Raw genomic sequence first — 18595 nt, 5'->3', positions numbered from 1 at the left:
ATTTGATGATTGTATCTTTCAGGAAATGAAAGATTTTTCTTGGACAAATTTAAACATTTTTATTTTATTTACAGGTGAAACATTTCCTCCTCGAGTGAAAAATCTAAGGTAAGATTCAACTATCTACCAGTGCCACCTTAGAATTCATCCAAGACAATGAACAATTTGTAAAGGGTTCAAAACCATCATTCATTCAGTCAAGGTGTGTTTTTTCGATACAACAAATGGCTCATTTCTCTTCATTCCCCAATAATCTTACACATTGCTAACAGTAAATGGTCAATCGAAAACGATTCGTTAAGATTTATTTTCGTCTGCAATTTCCGCACAACCATTTGTTTTCCTTGATTTTCCACATTTTTCTTTCGGGCAACATTCAGAATGTGAGGGTGGCCAGCAAAGAGGAATAGAGAGATGGCTCTGATGGCCAAGCATACTCAGTGAGATTAAAAAATTATAAAAGGAAGGAATCCAGTGGCGACGCCAGCTTTCAAAAACAGGGGGGCCAAGGGGCAGCCGGATTATTTTGGGGGGGCCAAAGTTAATCGAAATATTATGTGAAAATTATAGTTCTGCTGATCTTGTGGTTATTTTAGCCTTAGAATGTCAAATTTTAGGGAGGCAGTAAAATTGTAGGGCGGGAGTGGCCGGGCCTCCTGCCCCCCCCTCAGCGTCGCCACTGAAGGAATAATTTCTTCAACTTAATTTTTGGCATTCTAGCATCAAACATGTAAACGGAACAAAACTCTAGATAATGTATTGAAAGATCTTGTAAATATCTGCACTTATATCAACAGTATCAGAATAAATGAGAATTGATGTGAATTATAAATAATCTCCTTTTCATAGATGCTCAATGGGTTTTAAATTCAGTGAACGAGGTGGCTACGCCAAAATTCAAACTCCTTTTTCTTGAAGAACGTTAATAGTTTGATTAACAATATATGGACGCCAAAATTTCAACTTCTACTTCTTGAAGAGAGTGAATAGTTTGATTAGCAATTCATATATGGACGCTTTATACTGCTGGAAGACATGAAAGGAGCTTCAAAAAATTACTCCAACATTACATAAAAGCGTTTGACGTTTCTGTCATTGTGCATACCTAATAACAATAAAGATTGTTCGAAACATTCACCTTCTGCTTGAACGCAAGCCTCACATCGACGAACTGAAGATATTAATAATAATAATAATAATGACTTGATGGATTATATTTGTACCGTTTTCTTATTATTTGGTTTGCTGCATTTTGAATTCTATGAAGTAATTGTTGTTGAGATGTGCTTTAAACATCATATATTCCCATAAATAAAAATCTATCGAACTGAGATCTGGTGCACAAAATGGCCATGGCATTGGTCCCTCTTTACCTATCCATTTCTTCGTCAAATTTTAACCAAGCAGCTACTCGACACTCTTCATGTGGTGGTGCACAATAGAGCTGATACAACATATTTTCAACAATGTTGACATTTGGATCATTTATGAAGTCAAAAAAGTTGTTATTTATTATAATTGATTGTTCAATGGAAAATTTGCCTAGTTACGGTTGTGATGCTAAATTAATTTCGTCCATAGGGTAATAAACATAGATCGAGGGAGTTTACGTAATTTCAGTAAAGGAATTCTGAAAAGAAACTTATATTACCAAATTTACTAGAACCAGGCTAGGTGTGTTACCCATAGCAGTACCAATAAGTTGCTCATAATATTTACCATTGAATATAAAATAGCTAAGTTCAAAAAGATGACTGACCAACCATAGAGTAATAAACAGAGACAGAGTATTGGCAATTTTTATATGTCCCCAACATGGTTAGATTACATTGTCGGATTGTGATATATTTTCAAATCCACAATTTTACTATATCGTTATGAATGTATATTATATTGAATGAAATATATTTATTTCAGTGATTCCCGATAAAATATGCAAATTTGAATATTTGGAATCCGATATTTTTTCTAATTGTCGGATTAATAATAAGCAGAATATTTATTATTATATGTATCTAACTGCTCAAATCCAAGGTTTGGCAACTTTTGCTCTCCTAGTGTCATCGGTTGTTTCACGTCGTTTGGCGCGCGATTGAAGTTGTTTTCTGAGTTTCTGATATATTTAGGTATTTATTTCAATATAATTGAGTTAATATGAAACGTTGATTCACTATGGGAAATAAGAAGTGCGTTCTTTGTTGAGAAACTCGCAAATTTTTTGAGAAATATCGTATCACTGATATGTTTTCGTTTCCGCGCGCTTCATGTCAAGTTTGATAGTTCATGTTGGGGACAAATTTGCCTAATGAAAATGATACATGCTCCCTCTATCTTTATTTATTGCTCTGAGGAGCTTGTAGAGTTATTAAAACAAGGTTTATCATTGGGAAAAAAACTACGAAAACACTCTGTTCCGTAAATAATTGAAGAAATATCGTCGACATCCGACCCCTAGGAACGTAATCAGCGGCAACAAAGGAAAACAATACAGGGTACATTTCGACAAATGCACCTCATCGAGATGAAAAGAGAGAGGACGCTAAGAGTTGGGCCGTTTCTACGGGACGGATATACATTTAATCATATTTTGTGAGATCGCGGATCTGGATCCTACACTCACCTGATGTTATATCGCGGTATTAATACACAATTCGATCTCTGGATGTTGGCAGACAGCGCAAGGCGTCCGATTGGACAAAGGGCCCCCACTGGGAGACAACAATGCGTGCCGGGAACATCTGCTTCGTCCCCGGGAGTTCATCCTAGGGGGCGCAAATCTTCAATTTTAACATTTCAGCGTGTTTGGGCTTCTCAAACACGGAAGGAGAGGTGTGGGTGATATGGGTGTTTTGAGAGGAGAGGGGATGTTGACAAATTCCGAAAATATATTTTTGAAATGCGGGCCCTCCTGATATGTTTGTATTTTGGCATAAGTAGAAACTATTCGCGTGAAATTTGGCACTGAAACTGGTGCTGCAAGGTCTATGAACTCATGGCTTGGCTTGATTTTCAAGCTACTTGGCTTGAGCTTGGCTTGATTTCAAGTTGTAGTTTCTCAATCTCAAGTCAAGTATTTATTTATCAAGTAATTGAATCATATCAAGCTACTTGAGTTTCAGCAGTTTTATTGTGTAGTGTCACATCAATAAAAAAATGATGAAATGAGAAGGAACCCTTCAAAAAACACTTCTATTTATCAAACTTGGCTTTGTTTGATTTCATATTTTTCCAAACAGACACATGAGGCATCTTATAGATTTGTCGCCTAACCTATTGCTAGTTTTTGTAACTGTAAGAGAAGCTCTGGAAAACATGACAATAAATCTATTCGAATTTTTGAAACTTCTAAACGAAAACGAATTGGACTCTGTTCATAAAAAAAAGGTTCATAATGGTGTAGAAGCTTGTAGAACGTCTTGGTCCTGTGGGTGTTCTCAATGATAATTATTTTTATCAGAATTATGCATGCATATGTTATCCACTTTCAACCTTTTTCTTCAATAAAGATGTTTTTTCCCAGCAGGAATAAAAAAAGATGAGATTATCAGATTTTGAATGTATTGGCTCCATTCTGAAATCAGTTGTTCTCGATCAATTCTAGTGATCAATAGTTTTTCTTTCGTTTAATTTTCTACACTCGATCGCTATGCAACGCGAAACACTCAATTTGACCCAAGAGGAATGTGCCCAAGCGGTAGTTTTGCGAGAAGAAGGGTGGACATACACAAGAATTGCAGAAAGGTTTGGAGTTTTCCATACAAGTGTGTCCAGAATGTTGCAGCGATTCAGGGAGACAGGTATGAATGTCCGAAGACCAGGACAGGGTAGACCACGGGTAATAACTGCCTTTCAAGAACGTTACTTGAGAGTTTCTTCGTTGAGACAACGGTTTGCAACCGCTCGCCTCCTTCAAAATCAGCTTGAGCAAACTCATGGGGTGCAAATTAGCACTCAGACAATAAGAAATCGCCTCAGAGAATATGATTTAAGGCCTTGTGTCGCAGCAAGAGGCCCAACTCTTACCCCAGCCCATCGAAGGGCGCGTTTGGATTTTGCGAGAGAGCATAAGCACAGATGAGTCTAGATTCTGCCTCTACCATTGTGATCGACGTTCCCTTGTATACAGACGTCCACATGAAAGATATGCTCAGTGCAATTTCCTGAATACTACTGGTTTCGGGGGAGGATCGATTATGGTATGGAGTGGAATATCTTTGACTGCTCGCACAGACCTAGTGGTCGTTGATAATGGAGCTATGAATGCTGATAGGTATATAAGGAACATTCTTGAAGAGCATGTAGTGCCATTTGCCTCATACATTGGTGAAAATTTCATTTTTATGGACGATCATGCCAGACCCCATCGTGCGCGCATCGTTCAGGAGTACCTTGAAGAGGTTGAAGTCTCTCGAATGGAATGACCAGCAAGAAGTCCAGATCTCAATCCGATTGAGCTGGTTTGAGACAACCTCAACAGAAGTCTGAGAAGTTCAGAAAATCATCCAGCTACTCTTAATGACTTAGGAATCCAACTCAGAGAAATATGGAAAGGATTAGATCAGAACATTTTAAGATCACTCATTTTGAGTATGAACCGTCGTTGCCGAGCTGTAATTAACGCAAGGGGTGGAAATACCGAGTATTAATTCACTTATCAGCATTCCAGTATTTTGAAAAAATTGTTTATTTCTCTTCTTTCACATATGATTCGGCGAAATCCTGAATTTTTCTTCCATTTAATGTGTCTTGTTTAGTTCAAAACCTTCCCGAGAGAACATAAAAAATAAGTTATAAAGTCAATGTAGAGTTAACTTTCATTAAAATTGAGATTTTCAGAATGTGCGTTAATTTCTTTGCGCAGTGTATATATATTATTGCACTCCCAACCAACTAACTAACAGTTGAGAATTAAAATTCAGGTTATCACAAAATACAGCTGTGCCAACTTGACGACAAAAAGAATTTTGTCGATCTCCAAGTGTGTTTTTTAACTTCCTGGGTAAATTGTTATAGGAAGTAAATTGATATAGGTATATTTATAATTTACAGCATTTTCAACATACCTCAGTCGATACTATTGATCGATTATCAGCCATAATGTCTCCGGAATTTCGTAATAGGCATAACTTGGTCTCGCCTACCTATATCTACCAGCTGGTGAATGAACTGACTGGCTATGAAGCTGGTGAAATGTCAGTTTACAGAGTGAACCATTAAGCAGAGAAACGCCCGGCGATATGGAGGGCACTAAGACAAAAGAGAATCGGCCAATGGCGTTGGATGCCCTGTAGCATCCAATGGTCGTACATGGTGATTCACACCTGTCTATAGAGAGAGAGTTCAGGTGATGTTGTGGCTCTGCTCGATACCACAATGCAGTAATTTAATGGTGCACTTAAGAAGAATATTCTTTTCTCCTATAGGATGTATTAGCCATTAGGTTATTTAAAAAAAACAGGATTTTAGGGACGTGTAGTCGAATGCCGTCGAGCACTCGTTTATAAAGGGTGTTTTTTTTAGAGCTATAGAACTTTAAATTGCAATAAAACAACGATGGATTATTAGATTGACATGAATTTTATTTATCCGCAAGATAATCTTGTGGCATTACATTTTAAATATGATTTCTGGCATATGACCGCCACGGCTGGCTCGGATGTAGTCCAATCTGGACGTCCAATTTTCGATGACTTTTTCTAACATTTGTGGCCGTATATCGGCAATAACACGGCGAATGTTATCTTCCAAATGGTCAAGGGTTTGTGGCTTATTCGCATAGACCAATGACTTTACATAGCCCCACAGAAAGTAGTCTAGCGGTGTTAAATCACGAGATTTTGGAGGCCAATTCACAGGTCCAAAACGTGAAATTAGGCGGTCACCAAACGTGTTTTTGAATAAATCGATTGTGGCACGAGTCGTGTGACATGTTGCGCCGTCTTGTTGGAACCACAGCTCCTGGCATCATGGTTGTTCAATTCAGGAATGAAAAAAATTGGAATCATGGCTCTATACCGATCACCATTAACTGTAACGTTCTGACAATCATCTTTTTTGAAGAAGTACGGACCAATGATTCCACCAGCCCATAAAGCGCACCAAACAGTCAGTTTTTCTGGATGTAACGGTGTTTCGACATACACTTGAGGATTAGTTTCACTCCAAATGCGGCAGTTTTGTTTGTTACCATTCAACCAGAAGTGCGCTTCATCGCTAAACAAAATAAAATGGACGTAGTGCGCGATACGTATTCCGCACAGAACCATTATTTTCGAAATAAAATTGCACTATTCGCAAGCGTTGTTCAGACGTGAGTCTATTGATGATGAATTGCCAAACCAAACTGCGAATAAATCACTTGACAACTGTGAAATCGGTCGCCATCTTGAACAGTAATGCCAACTTAAAGTTATATACCTCGAAAAAAAACACCCTCTAGAAGGACCATAGACTTATGGATATATTTTTCGAATATGAAATCTGAATTTCCTCAGGTTGATTTTGAATGGAATAGCTTGAAATGAATATAAAACTACCACTTTATTTACATATTCGGATTCAGAGTTAAATTAGCATTCACAAAATATGGGAAAATATTATAAAATATAAACGTTGTTGAAGCGTGTACCTTTTTATGATCCATAGGCATAACCTACTGAATGCAAATGACATAAGAAATGTCGAAAATAATACGAAGTATTGCCATTATAACAATTTCAAATTATATCATTCCTATATTGAAAAACTCTATATCTCTTCATAGAGAGATCAATGAATGAACTAAAGTCGTCTCAAAATCGAATATTCCAAAATCTATCAGCTATTCATGAGTCAGGAAATAACCCAAGTCATTACAACGCATTTAAATGTCCCCCAAAAGATCTGACGATCTCAATCGATTTTGTCAAAACAGCTATACATAAAATATAAGGACCACTCCGAGTTCACAATGTGTTTTTCTACACTGTTATATACAATGGCCAACCTATTGTAGGCTGATTTGTCCCAAACGATACGAATAAGTTATTTTGAACACAATACTTCATTATTTTATCGTATCAGATCAACAGCATCATTAATCTTGCTAAAGGTCCAGACCCGTTGGTCATGCTACTCGCGTCTACCTAAAATTGAAATATGTTGGAAAGGAATGTTCCCTCTCCCCTGAACAAAAGGGAAGGTGTCAGCTTGGATCGATAGATTTAAGGAAAAATTGTGATTTTTCCATCTTTTTGTGGTACATACGATTGCAGTTAAGATAACAGAAAAATATTCTTTCAATTCGATTGACTTATTCAATTGTCTGCTCTTTTTCAGTGACATTTATCAAGAAAAAATTTCAAACAATTCTCTAGGGATCCTTAGGAAAATCCATAGAGTAATAAACATAGATAGAGGAAGTATATGCAATTTATACATGTCCCCAACATGGTTAGATTACGTTGTCGGCTTGTGATATATTTTCAAATCCACAATTTTACTATATCATTATGAATGTATATTATATTGAATGAAATATTTATTTGAGTGATTTCCGATCAAATATGCAATTTTGAATATTTGGAATCCGATATTTTTCCTAATTGTCGGATATATAAAAAGCAGAATATTTATTATTTTCTGTATCTACCAGCTGAAATCCAAGGTTTGGCAACTTTTGCTCTCCTAGTATAGTGTATACTGTATAGTATAGTGTCATCGGTTGTTTCACGTCGTTTGGCACGCTTGAAGTTTGTTTTCTGAATTTCTGATATATTTAGGTATTTATTTCAATAGATTTTGAGTTGACATGAAACGTTGATTCACTATGGGACATAAGAAGTGCGTTCTTTGTGGAGAACTCGTAAATTGAGTGAAATATCGTATCACTGATATGTTTTCATTTCTGCGCGCTTCATGTCAAATTTGATAGTTCATTTTGTGAACAAAATTTGCCCACTGAAAATGACGTATGCTCCCTCTGAGTTTTGGTATTTATTTACCCAATATGTAGCAAGATTAATAAAGATTCGATGAACTGGTATAATCATCACAAAAAAGTAGGACTACAAGAAACACCCTGAATCTCGAAAACAAAAAGTTTGCCGGCTCAGGTTTATCAAATTTTTTTCTTAAATTATACAAGGAATTTCTTATTTATTTCTTCCCCTAATTGAGGATCACTTTGTATTTTCATGTCAAAAAAATTAGGGGTAAATTTTAACCCCAAATCTAAAAGACCAGCGCAGCCATCCGAAATGTGAGCAGTTTCCCCAATTTCCCAAAATAAATCACCCGAATTTTCGTGTACGCTCCCTCGAAAGAAAAATCCTCCATCTTTTCTCCCTGCCATCTTTCCCATAATTGGATTATAAATAACTTGGGCCTTTTCCGAAGCCTCAGACAAGGGCCAATTTATAGTGGCCATATTTATTTATTGGATTAATACATGTAACGTATTGCCAACACACGAGAGATATAAATAACCAGGGATATGTATGGTATTAATTTAGTGGACTGGTTTTTTATAACTGGTTATTTATTTTGTCCACGTTGTAGATTGGATATTAATGAATATAATGCACGGTGAAATTTCTATCTAGACGACTTTGTATTTGTGTTTTCTGGGGACTTTATGATACTTTCGACAGCTTGTCATTGGGGTTATTGATATCTATGTTAGTAGGTATGAATCTTCTTATTTATTTTATGTTTTCTTATTCAATGCGCTATTCGATTTTTTACGATCATATTCCAAGCAAAAAAAACTTTGGACAAGAGACTTGTAGAAGTAAGGAAGTAATCTCCTTGAAGTCATCTTAGATACTGGAGTTCATTGGGACTCTGGAATTGGAGAACGAGCTGTAGACTCTAGTACTACTAACGGCGAGAAAAGCTCTGATGGAAGTCATAATAGACCATAGGATTATAATGCAATGAAACCTTCCTCAAATCTATATCTAAAAATCTACAAACTAACGGGCGTTTTTTTCGAGGTATATAAGTTGGCATTACTGGCGTGGCGGTCATATGCCAGAAATCATATTTAAAATGTAATGCCACAAGATTATCTTGCGGATAAATAAAATTCATGTCAATCGATTAATCCATCGTTGTTTTATTGCAATTTAAAGTTCTATAGCTCTGAAAAACACCCTTTACAAATCACGGCAATACTAAAACCCCTTGCGAAACGAAATACCAACCAAAAAGAAAACGAAACGTATCCATTATGCTCATCTAGGTACGATGAGAAAGCCTGATTATTCACATCTCATATTGCTTCAGTCCAAGCGCTTACTTTATGGACAGGTGGGTCGATCATCAATCAATATTCTAGTCATATCATCAATAACGCTAATAGTACCGTGAATCCAGAATGAGAATGTTTTATGCTGGAACAATGCACTCCATTATGGACGAAGGTGGGTCGGACGATACGGAAAAAAGAACTATGAAGAAGACGATTGTTAAACAATTAATTATCTGAATGATATCCGAAATTAAAACATGCCAGATTATCTTTATCTTTTTGTGATCGGTTAATGATTTTTTATCGGTGTCGGCCGAAAAAGATACCTTTCAATGATTGGCCCGGATGATGAGTAATGTGTTGATCTGCAAGCAAAGAAATGGTTGACGGCAGCTGGAAGGAATTTTTTCAACGAAGATAGGGCCAATATTTTCATCATTTGTTAGAGGAGAAAGGTGAAGCCCTCGAGTTTGGAGTTTTTCCATTCACATAATACAAAGGGTGTTTTTTTAGAGCTACAGAACTTTAAATTGCAATAAAACAACGATGGATTATTCGATTGACATGAATTTTATTTATCCGCAAGATAATCTTGTGGCATTACATTTTAAATATGATTTCTGGCATATGACCGTCACAGCTGGCTCGGATGTAGTCCAATCTGGACGTCCAATTTTCGATGACTTTTTCCAACATTTGTGGCCGTATATCGGCAATAACACGGCAAATTTTGTCTTCCAAATGGTCAAGGGTTTGTGGCTTATCCGCATAGACCAATGACTTCACATACCTCACAGAAAGTAGTCTAGCGGTGTTAAATCACAAGATCTTGGTGGCCAATTCACAGATCCAAAACGTGAAATTAGGCGGTCCCAAACGTGTCTTTCAATAAATCGATTGTGGCACGAGCTGTGTGATAAGTTGCTCCGTCTTGTTGGAACCACAGTTCCTGGACCAGAAATGCGCTTCATCGCTAAACAAAATAAAAGGGACGTAGTGCGCGATACGTATTCCGCACAGCACCATTATTTTCGAAATAAAATTGCACTATTTGCAATCGTTGTTCAGGCTTGAGTCTATTCATGATGGAATTGCCAAACCAAACTGAGTAAAATCACTTGACAGTTGTTAAATCGGTCGTCATCTTGAACAGTAATGCCAACTTAAAGTTATATACCTCGAAAAAAAAATACACGTTATAAGTAGAGCAGATTAGGTTCGGATATATCTGGACTTCTGAGTGCTGGAAAAATAATGCTGCAGGCAGCAGTTCAGCAATGAGAATTCAGATATCATTTTGGAGGAACATACCTAGACCTGCACACTAGAAAAGATCCTTAATAAACAGGGCCATAAAGATACCTCGAGCTGAGTTTCTAGTTATTGAGAAACAACTAATGGGTCTTCCTGCACCACAAGGGGCAATCTGCCGATGAAATCTGCTGACTCCGCAAATCAGACATAGGAACAGCTGAACACTGTGTAAATGTCCAGAACTGGCTAGCAACACACTTCAGGACAAACCAGTTCTAAAATCTCAATGTGTGATAGCTCAGGCTCCTATAGAAGTTGCCAGATTTGCCAATATGGTAGAAGATATCCTTGGGAATTGTTAGGAAGGGTATGAAACACAAGATCAAAACACGCACAGCGTTTTTTATTTGTCTTTATTCCACTAGAATACGAACGTACGAACTAATAAATATTTGGACACTTCGACCAATCCTTCTGCTCCTTGCATTTCCAATAATTACCATTGTACTTATAGATCAGGCTACCGTCATCTCTTGCGACAGGCTCGAACCATACCGGCTGATAATGCTTCATTTCTATATGTGGAAAATAACATTTTTATGAAGAAAAATGCATAATGTCTGATCGAATTAGGTTTACCTTCACTCTCTGTTCTTAGTCTTATGACCGTCCTTTGTTTATCCTCCAGTCTGACTTTCTCGGCATTAGCTTCTTCCCATCTTCCTTCTTCCATGAATCTCTGGTCAGGTCTTAGCCTAGAATCGGTAGGGGCGACACCATCTTCTGATTCATTCATTTGGCAAGCAAATTTACTGAAACTGACAGCAGGATATAGTCAGATTGTTGAAATACATAGGTCAACTAAGCCTAGGAAGTTTTTCGATTGTCACAGATACCTGACCAAAAGAGATCAGCAATATATTATCTCATCATTACCTATAGTAATTTTCTGCTCCATCTGGAAGATCACCGCATTTCCAAGGTATCCTAGGCATGTCCAGAATGATTTCTTCATCACTTTCGCCCGTCATCACCTCAGAAATCTCAACTTGAACGTCGCAGTTACCTAAAATGGATATCAGTGGCACATCGTCTTCTTACTTTGAAGCTAAAGGTCTACCACTTACCTTCAATGACCCATTTTTTCATACCATTCGCATCTAGAACCTCCCCTTTAACTTTTCTTGTTTCACTTTTGATTCTCCTCAACGAGCTTCCGGAATAAGGGATGAAATCCAGCTTGCAGACGATACCCTCAGCCTTGCCCTTTCCCAGTATTTCTACAACTCCTAAAAAAATATCCATTAATTTTGGGGAATGAGTTCTCAAATTGAGTGAATAAGGTAGCCTTCAGGAGGGTTATCTTAAGAAATTTTAATGGTTAATTGTCCAGAAGAATACTTTTAAAGTCGCTCCAAAGGGTTTATGATTACTACTGGCTGTATAGAACACAGGGTACGAAGTGCTGATGGCTGATCAGTATCTACTTACCTTGGTGATCCACCCATAAGCTTCCCAAAAGAAAATTGTGAACCGTTGTATCAACTTTGTTCCATTTGAAGGTATTCCCTTCGCTGAACTCAACATAAGCCTCGCCAAACGGAGTGATCTGTAATACAGTTTGCATACAATATGATTGCATTAAGATAAAACATTCCAAAGATAGTAGAAAAGAAACCTGAATATCGTTTCCAGTGTACTTCGACTGGAATCTTATCTCTTGCCAAAAGATCCAACCATTTCCTTCGCAATGTGTTGCTGATACAGGAGGATGATGAGAAATCTGAAATTTTCTCGATTTATTCAGGATCAAAATAAAGCAACGTCTGCACCTGTTCACATATGATCCTCCATCCAAGGTCCTCTATCCTGTTAAATTCGAAGGTTTCGCCTAAGAGTGGATTGAATGGTTTTGTTGTTCTTCCATTACTCGCATATCCGGAAATTATGAAGACAGCCACATAAGCCATTTGCTCACAGGGCGAGGAGCAACTTGAAAAACAAATAAACATTCTTCTGGTGCATTTCCAAAAGGTACAGAGAAATATTCTTTGGAAGAGCATAGTGTGGATGAATTTACAACTTCACCTACTAATGAAGATGTTACCCTTAGAGTGTGGCAAGCCCTTGGTGTCATATCAATTCTTCATTGACATCTTCTTCTCCAACAAGGATTAATAGACCAAGAGGACAACCAAGGACTTGCTGTTTCCAAGATTACAAAACCTGTTGAATTCCAAAAGATACCGGCAAGAGTGTCTTATTTACCACTAGGAAGAATTGTCTTCAGGAGATGATAATGATGGAAAAACTCACCTGGCGGCTCTATCCAGTAACTCTGAGTATTCCAGCTCTTCAGTTAGACGTTGAAGTAGAGACAACGGCTCATTGAAATTGATTGGAAGGGGAATTTGGGAAAGGTCTTTGCCAATGCAGCTTTTCAAGAATCCCCATAGACTCAAACCTCCAGCTTTTGGTTTATCAGGTATCCTTTCTCTACGTGATGACGTACTATTTTTTGGGCTAGAAAATACTGATGATGATGGTTTGGTTCCAATAATACTGTGGATAGAACTTGTAGTCATTTCTTCAAGTCGGTCGCTTGAACTGAAATTTGTTTAGTTGAAGGTTTCATAAGTACACAGAATTAAGGCAGTTGCCGCAAGAATGCTTATGTCTTACGACACCTTTAATATTTTTTTTAATGATACCTACCTTCCCATTTCCGTTCAATCTTACTGATTCTTACTTGTTCTGGAACTCCCTTCAGCATTATCATGAAATTGAGACGATTCCATTGAATGAATCGATATTATTGAATTTCTCTTCGTTCCATAGGTCAATCGGAGGAGAACCAGAATTTCAAATTTCGAGAAAGAATACAATAAATGTTCGTGGAAAATAGTAATTTTCCTGAAACTGCGGAGACGTCATTTTTTCAGAGATCATCGAATATCTGGGTACTGTCACTGTCTGATGCTATAGAAGTTTTGTCATCAACATTCCATTCCAATATTTTTTCTATGAAAAAAGCCGTCCAAAGCGACCAAAATCTCCAATATCAGCTGGCAAAGGTTATAGCACCTTTATTTTGGAAGGTGCATGGTATATTGATGACCAATTCTCTGATTTACAGCAAATAACAGGGCCAATTGAAAAGTCCCCGGTCTACCATAGTTAAACTAATTTTTTTTTGGCAAAATTCGATTTTATTATTCAACATAGTTGCCTTCGAGGGCGATACAGCGATTATAGCGATCTTCCAACTTTTCGATACCATTTTTGTGGTACGATTTGTCTTCCGCTTCAAAATAGGCCTCAGTTTCGGCGATTACTTCTTCCTTGGCACTAAATTTCTTTCCAGCGAGCATTCTTTTGGGGACTGAGGACAGGAAAAAGTCACTGGGGGCCAGATCTGGCGAATACGGTGAATGCAGTAGCAATTCGAAGCCGAATTCATGCAATTTTGCCATTGTTTTCATTGATTTGTGACACGGAGCATTGTCTTGATGAAACAGCACCTTTTTTTTCTTCAAATGGGGCTTTTTTTTAACGATTCCATCCTTCAAACGATCCAATAACGCTATATAATAATCGCTGTTGATGGTCTGGCCTTTTTGGAGGTAATCAATGAATATTATACCTTGCGCATCCCAGAATACTGATGCCATAACCTAGCCAGCTGACTGTTGTTTTTCCACGCTTTGGAACTCGTTTCAACGATGGTTGATTTTGCTGGTGCAGACTTCGGAAACTCTTCATCAAGCCAAGATTTTGCTTAAACTGTATTTTTTTCATTCAAAAAGCAATATTTTATCAGCACGCGAAATTTTTATTCTTCCATCTTTTTTCAAATAACAAAAGTAGCTACACTCACAACGCAATATCTCCCAAACTAATGATCGGACTGCTGTCAAATTTTGACACGTATCGTTCGAAGGTTGGTACTAACTAAAAATCATATGGATTTAATATTAGCACCGCCATCTGGGCATCAGACCTGGGACTCTTTAATTGGCCTAATATTGAGTGTTTTTCCGATAGTCCTCTTTAATTTTGTCTGGTTCTAGGAATGCTATTATCATGGAATTTCGCAAGTAGTTTGGAACTGTAATTCTTCCTCTGAATGCAAAATTTCATCTCCATTCCATCTTTGTAATTTCGAAAAAACCCTAAAAAAACACATCGTGACAAAACAATATGTATATGTTCGAGGAGCGCTCAGTAAATGAGGGGTTAGAGTTAAACCACGGTAGCAAGAAATCGAAACTGAAATTCTTCTAGTCGCAATCGTGAACTATGTCCCTCTCATATTATCAACAATGGTCCGAAACCATATCTTCATGTGATCTCGGTTAAACGTCAGAGACGGCAGGGCAACGAGTATTGCTTCTATCCGGTCCCGGATTCTGCGAATGGGAATTATCATACAATGGCGAGATCAAAACGATAGTGTACCAGATACTGGAACGACTTCATAGAATGCAAAAATTCGAAGAGTGGATATTTACTGCAGAACAAGGACTAGGCAGCTTTACTAACTAGAAGAAATCACGATTGGGTCATTATGGAAACGATCATATGGTCCTAAAGTATAAGGCGAAAGTTTAAAGGTCACATAGAGGTGATATATGTCAAAAAGCTTTCATTTTTACTTTGTAACGGGTGTTTTTTTCGAGGTATATAACTTTAAGTTGGCATTACTGTTCAAGATGGCGACCGATTTAACAGTTGTCAAGTGATTCATTCTCAGTTTGGTTTGGCAATTCATCATGAATAGACTCTTACCTGAATAGTGCTTGCAGATAGTGCAATTTCATTTCGAAAATAATGGTTCTGTGCGGAATACGTATCGCGCACTACGTCCATTTTATTTTGTTTAGCGATGAAGCGCACTTCTAGTTGAATGGCTACGTCAACAAACAAAACTGCCGCATTTGGAGTGAAGCTAATCTTCAAGTCTATGACGAAACACCGTTACATCCAGAAAAACTGACTGTTTGGTGCGCTTTATGGGCTGGTGGAATCATTGGTCCGTACTTCTTCAAAAACGATGATGGCCAGAACGTTACAGTCAATGGTGATCGGTATAGAGCCATGATTACTAACTTTTTCATTCCTGAATTGAACAACCATGATGTCCAGGAGCTGTGGTTCCAACAAGACGGCGCACAGCTCGTGCCACAATCGATTTATTGAAAGACACGTTTGGTGACCGCCTAATTTCACGTTTTGGACCTGTGAATTGGCCTCCAAAATCTTGTGATTTAACACCGCTAGACTACTTTCTGTGGGGCTATGTAAAGTTATCGGTCTATGCGGATAAGCCACAAACCCTTGACCATTTGGAAGACAACATTCGCCGTGTTATTGCCGATATACGGCCACAAATGTTGGAAAAAGTAATCGAAAATTGGACGTCCAGATTGGACTACATCCGAGCCAGCCGTGGCGGTCATATGCCAGAAATCATATTTAAAATGTAATGCCACAAGATTATTTTGCGGATAAATAAAATTCATGTCAATCGAATAATCCATTGTTGTTTTATTGCAATTTAAAGTTCTATAGCTCTAAAAAAACACCCTTTATATATAACAAAATAATCAAATTTTGTCCTATAACGAAAACAACTCAGCACAATCTGAACAAAATACGCAAATAAACTCAATCATGCAAAACCACACCGTCCCCGATTTCCATACAAAAAACCTGCAAAAAAAAAATTGCCGCAACACCTCCTCATCTCTCACAAGGAATAAATAAGCGGGAGTAATAAATCGACCGTTATGATTCACCGGGTTGTAAATATCATTTTGGGATGAGATGGGGGTGTGGTCGGCCAACTCATTAACACCGAGGGTCATGGGTCATTTCGCTTGTCATCGCGCAGATGAAGTGTGAAAGGCCTAATGAGCATGGGTTCACACCTGGGTTTCAAGATCGACGAAAACTGATTAGTTCGATTGCTTTTCTCGATGCTTGATGGTTCTGTTCGAGGCCCGATCGTATTATCTGGAATTCCTTGTGTCGTGTGGTCGACTGGAAGTGAAGTTTGGAGGGGAAATTAGTCGTCTACCTTTCTTTACTCTCTCTAATGAGGTTACGTGATAACACAGCTGATGAAGGGACAAAAACAATGTGGAAATCATCGTATTTGTGTATTTTCCTGTTTTATTTTAGTTGTTTCTGTATTTTGGATGATACCCCACTTTGAAAAAGCCAAATATTTCAATTTTTGAATATTGGTTTTTTGAATTTTTACTTACAATTTTTTTATTTCTCGAAATGAATGGGGTAGTTTTTTAATTATGAAATTGTCAAATGAAATTTACTTCATTTTCTCGAGGCTGCAAACTCTCCTTGAGACAAAATACGGACTTGAAACTTCGATTTGTTTCAGATCAAAGTTCGATTTATCAAAAATGTTTTTATTTGAGGTGACTGTGATCAATATTTCAGCAGGTATAGCGTTTCTTGTAGATTTTACATTTTTACTGATTTTTTCAAAATTTCGAGTTCAAATTTTTATAAGCTGTGAGATCTACGAGCGATCGGTAAGCGATGATAGAATGAACGATCACCATTATCATCAATTGGCTGAATTTCGAATTTGCCTGGAAATTTTTTGTCGAAAAAATTTCGTGAAATTTTCCATAAATAAGCCTTAGAAAATTGAGAAAAAATAAAAGTTCATTCAAGGGAATATTGTTTCATTTTATTCATTGATTCGAGTATGTAGATCACGAAAATGCTTGCAGTTGGGCGATCAGTACATTATTTTAGAAATTATAGGTAAAAATCTGAAATTTTTCAGAAGAAAATTGACAATATTTCTGAGGCTGCAACTTCTCCTGGACGCAAGCTACGCACTTGAAACCTCAGTATGTTTAAGATCGGAACTTTATGATTGAAAATGTTCTCATTTGAGCGGTCTGTGATGAATAATTCAAGAGATATAACGATTTTTAAGGGGAAATGCAATTTTTTCACAAATTTCGAGTCATAATCTCATCTACATCTGTTGATATTTGATCAAATAAAGGATATAAAGGATATTAATAAACAATCTCTGGTTAGCCGAATTCCGATCTCACCTGAAAAATTGTTTGATTCGAATTTTGTAGAAATTAGTCAAAAGCATAGAAACAATCAGATTATCGGAAGGACACTGCTCTTATTATAGAAAGCTTAATTTTTCTGTGCTCATCAACAGCTGAAACCATAGAAATATTGGGACTCAGATAAAAAAAGGGTTTTTGACTATTTTCTATTATTTATATCCATACAAACCATACGATGTTATATATTTTTGAAATCAGAAAAACTAAGCTTTCAAAAAATGGCACAGAAATCTAGTCTTCCCTTTCTCAAAAAACATAACTTCGGGTTATAGCTCCGTAATTAAAAACCCTTTTTGAAAGACGAGCACGCCACTGGATTCTTCGTGAAGAAGTGCCTGTATAATGTTTTAATTTCAGAGCTCTATCATCCGTATAAGCGGAGATATAAATGTTTTTCGATATCGCCATTTTTCCAATTTTCGCTTATAACTGGAAAACAAAAGAAGGTGGCCAAAAATGAATACTACTCTTGTTAGTTCCTCAGTAAAAGAGATCGAGAATGTGGTATCAGATTTAGTCTTTCTCCTCTGGATTAAAAGTTGTAGTGCTAAAACATCGAAATTTGCCCACCCTGTACATCGTAGCAAAACCTTTTCTTGCTCGAACTCCTCCAAGCAATCTCACTCCTTCAAAACGCCAATCCACTCTCAACGATCCGGATCCTCCGCTGTCAAACGTCACCTGCACGTCAGCTGTCATTTTCGGCAAGGCTAACATCTTGAACCGCCTCCGATCGCCGTCTCCACGAAGAGGGTGAAAGTTTGTGCGTATGCAGTTGACGGTTGATGGTCCAGGAAATGATGGGGTGGTATCGATTGCCACGCCCCCTGCTGCGAGTGTGTCGTCATGGAGACCGCGACAATGTTGTGGGGGACCACAAGCAGGCAGCACGACATGAACTAGAGCGTGTTGCATCGAGTGCAACAACGGGTTATTGGAGGTTAATTGTTCGGGAACTGTTATCAGGATGAGTTGTGACCATTGA

General features: G+C 37.6%; 2 protein-coding genes across 4 annotated transcripts in view; one reads left to right on the top strand and one right to left on the bottom strand.

Moving 5' to 3' along the window:
- Nucleotides 1–18595, top strand: part of LOC123678877 (pickpocket protein 28-like) — a 173008-nt gene that overhangs the window by 16705 nt on the left and 137708 nt on the right. For both annotated transcript variants that reach the window (XM_045616137.1, XM_045616136.1), the window contains exon 2: nt 75–108. The gene's annotated coding sequence lies outside the window, so the exon portion shown is untranslated. The remainder of the gene's footprint in view (nt 1–74; nt 109–18595) is intronic.
- LOC123678879 (oxysterol-binding protein 2-like) lies at nt 10884–13433 on the bottom strand. Of its 2 annotated transcripts, none has more exons than XM_045616142.1 (9): nt 13202–13433; nt 12803–13093; nt 12319–12478; nt 12165–12269; nt 11978–12095; nt 11614–11775; nt 11423–11552; nt 11126–11304; nt 10884–11061 (listed from the first exon to the last, which is right to left on the bottom strand). In XM_045616142.1, the coding sequence occupies exons 1-9, from the start codon at nt 13207–13209 to the stop codon at nt 10928–10930; spliced, it is 1287 nt and encodes a 428-aa protein (XP_045472098.1). In that variant the 5' UTR covers nt 13210–13433; the 3' UTR covers nt 10884–10927. The 2 variants fall into 2 exon arrangements, with proteins under 2 accessions (XP_045472098.1, XP_045472099.1); XM_045616143.1 differs by having other exon boundaries at nt 12803–13009; nt 13202–13432.

The sequence above is a fragment of the Harmonia axyridis genome, chromosome 4, assembly GCF_914767665.1.
Source record: "Harmonia axyridis chromosome 4, icHarAxyr1.1, whole genome shotgun sequence".
NCBI lineage: Eukaryota > Metazoa > Arthropoda > Insecta > Coleoptera > Coccinellidae > Harmonia > Harmonia axyridis.
This window is presented reverse-complemented; position numbering and strand designations above follow the sequence as displayed.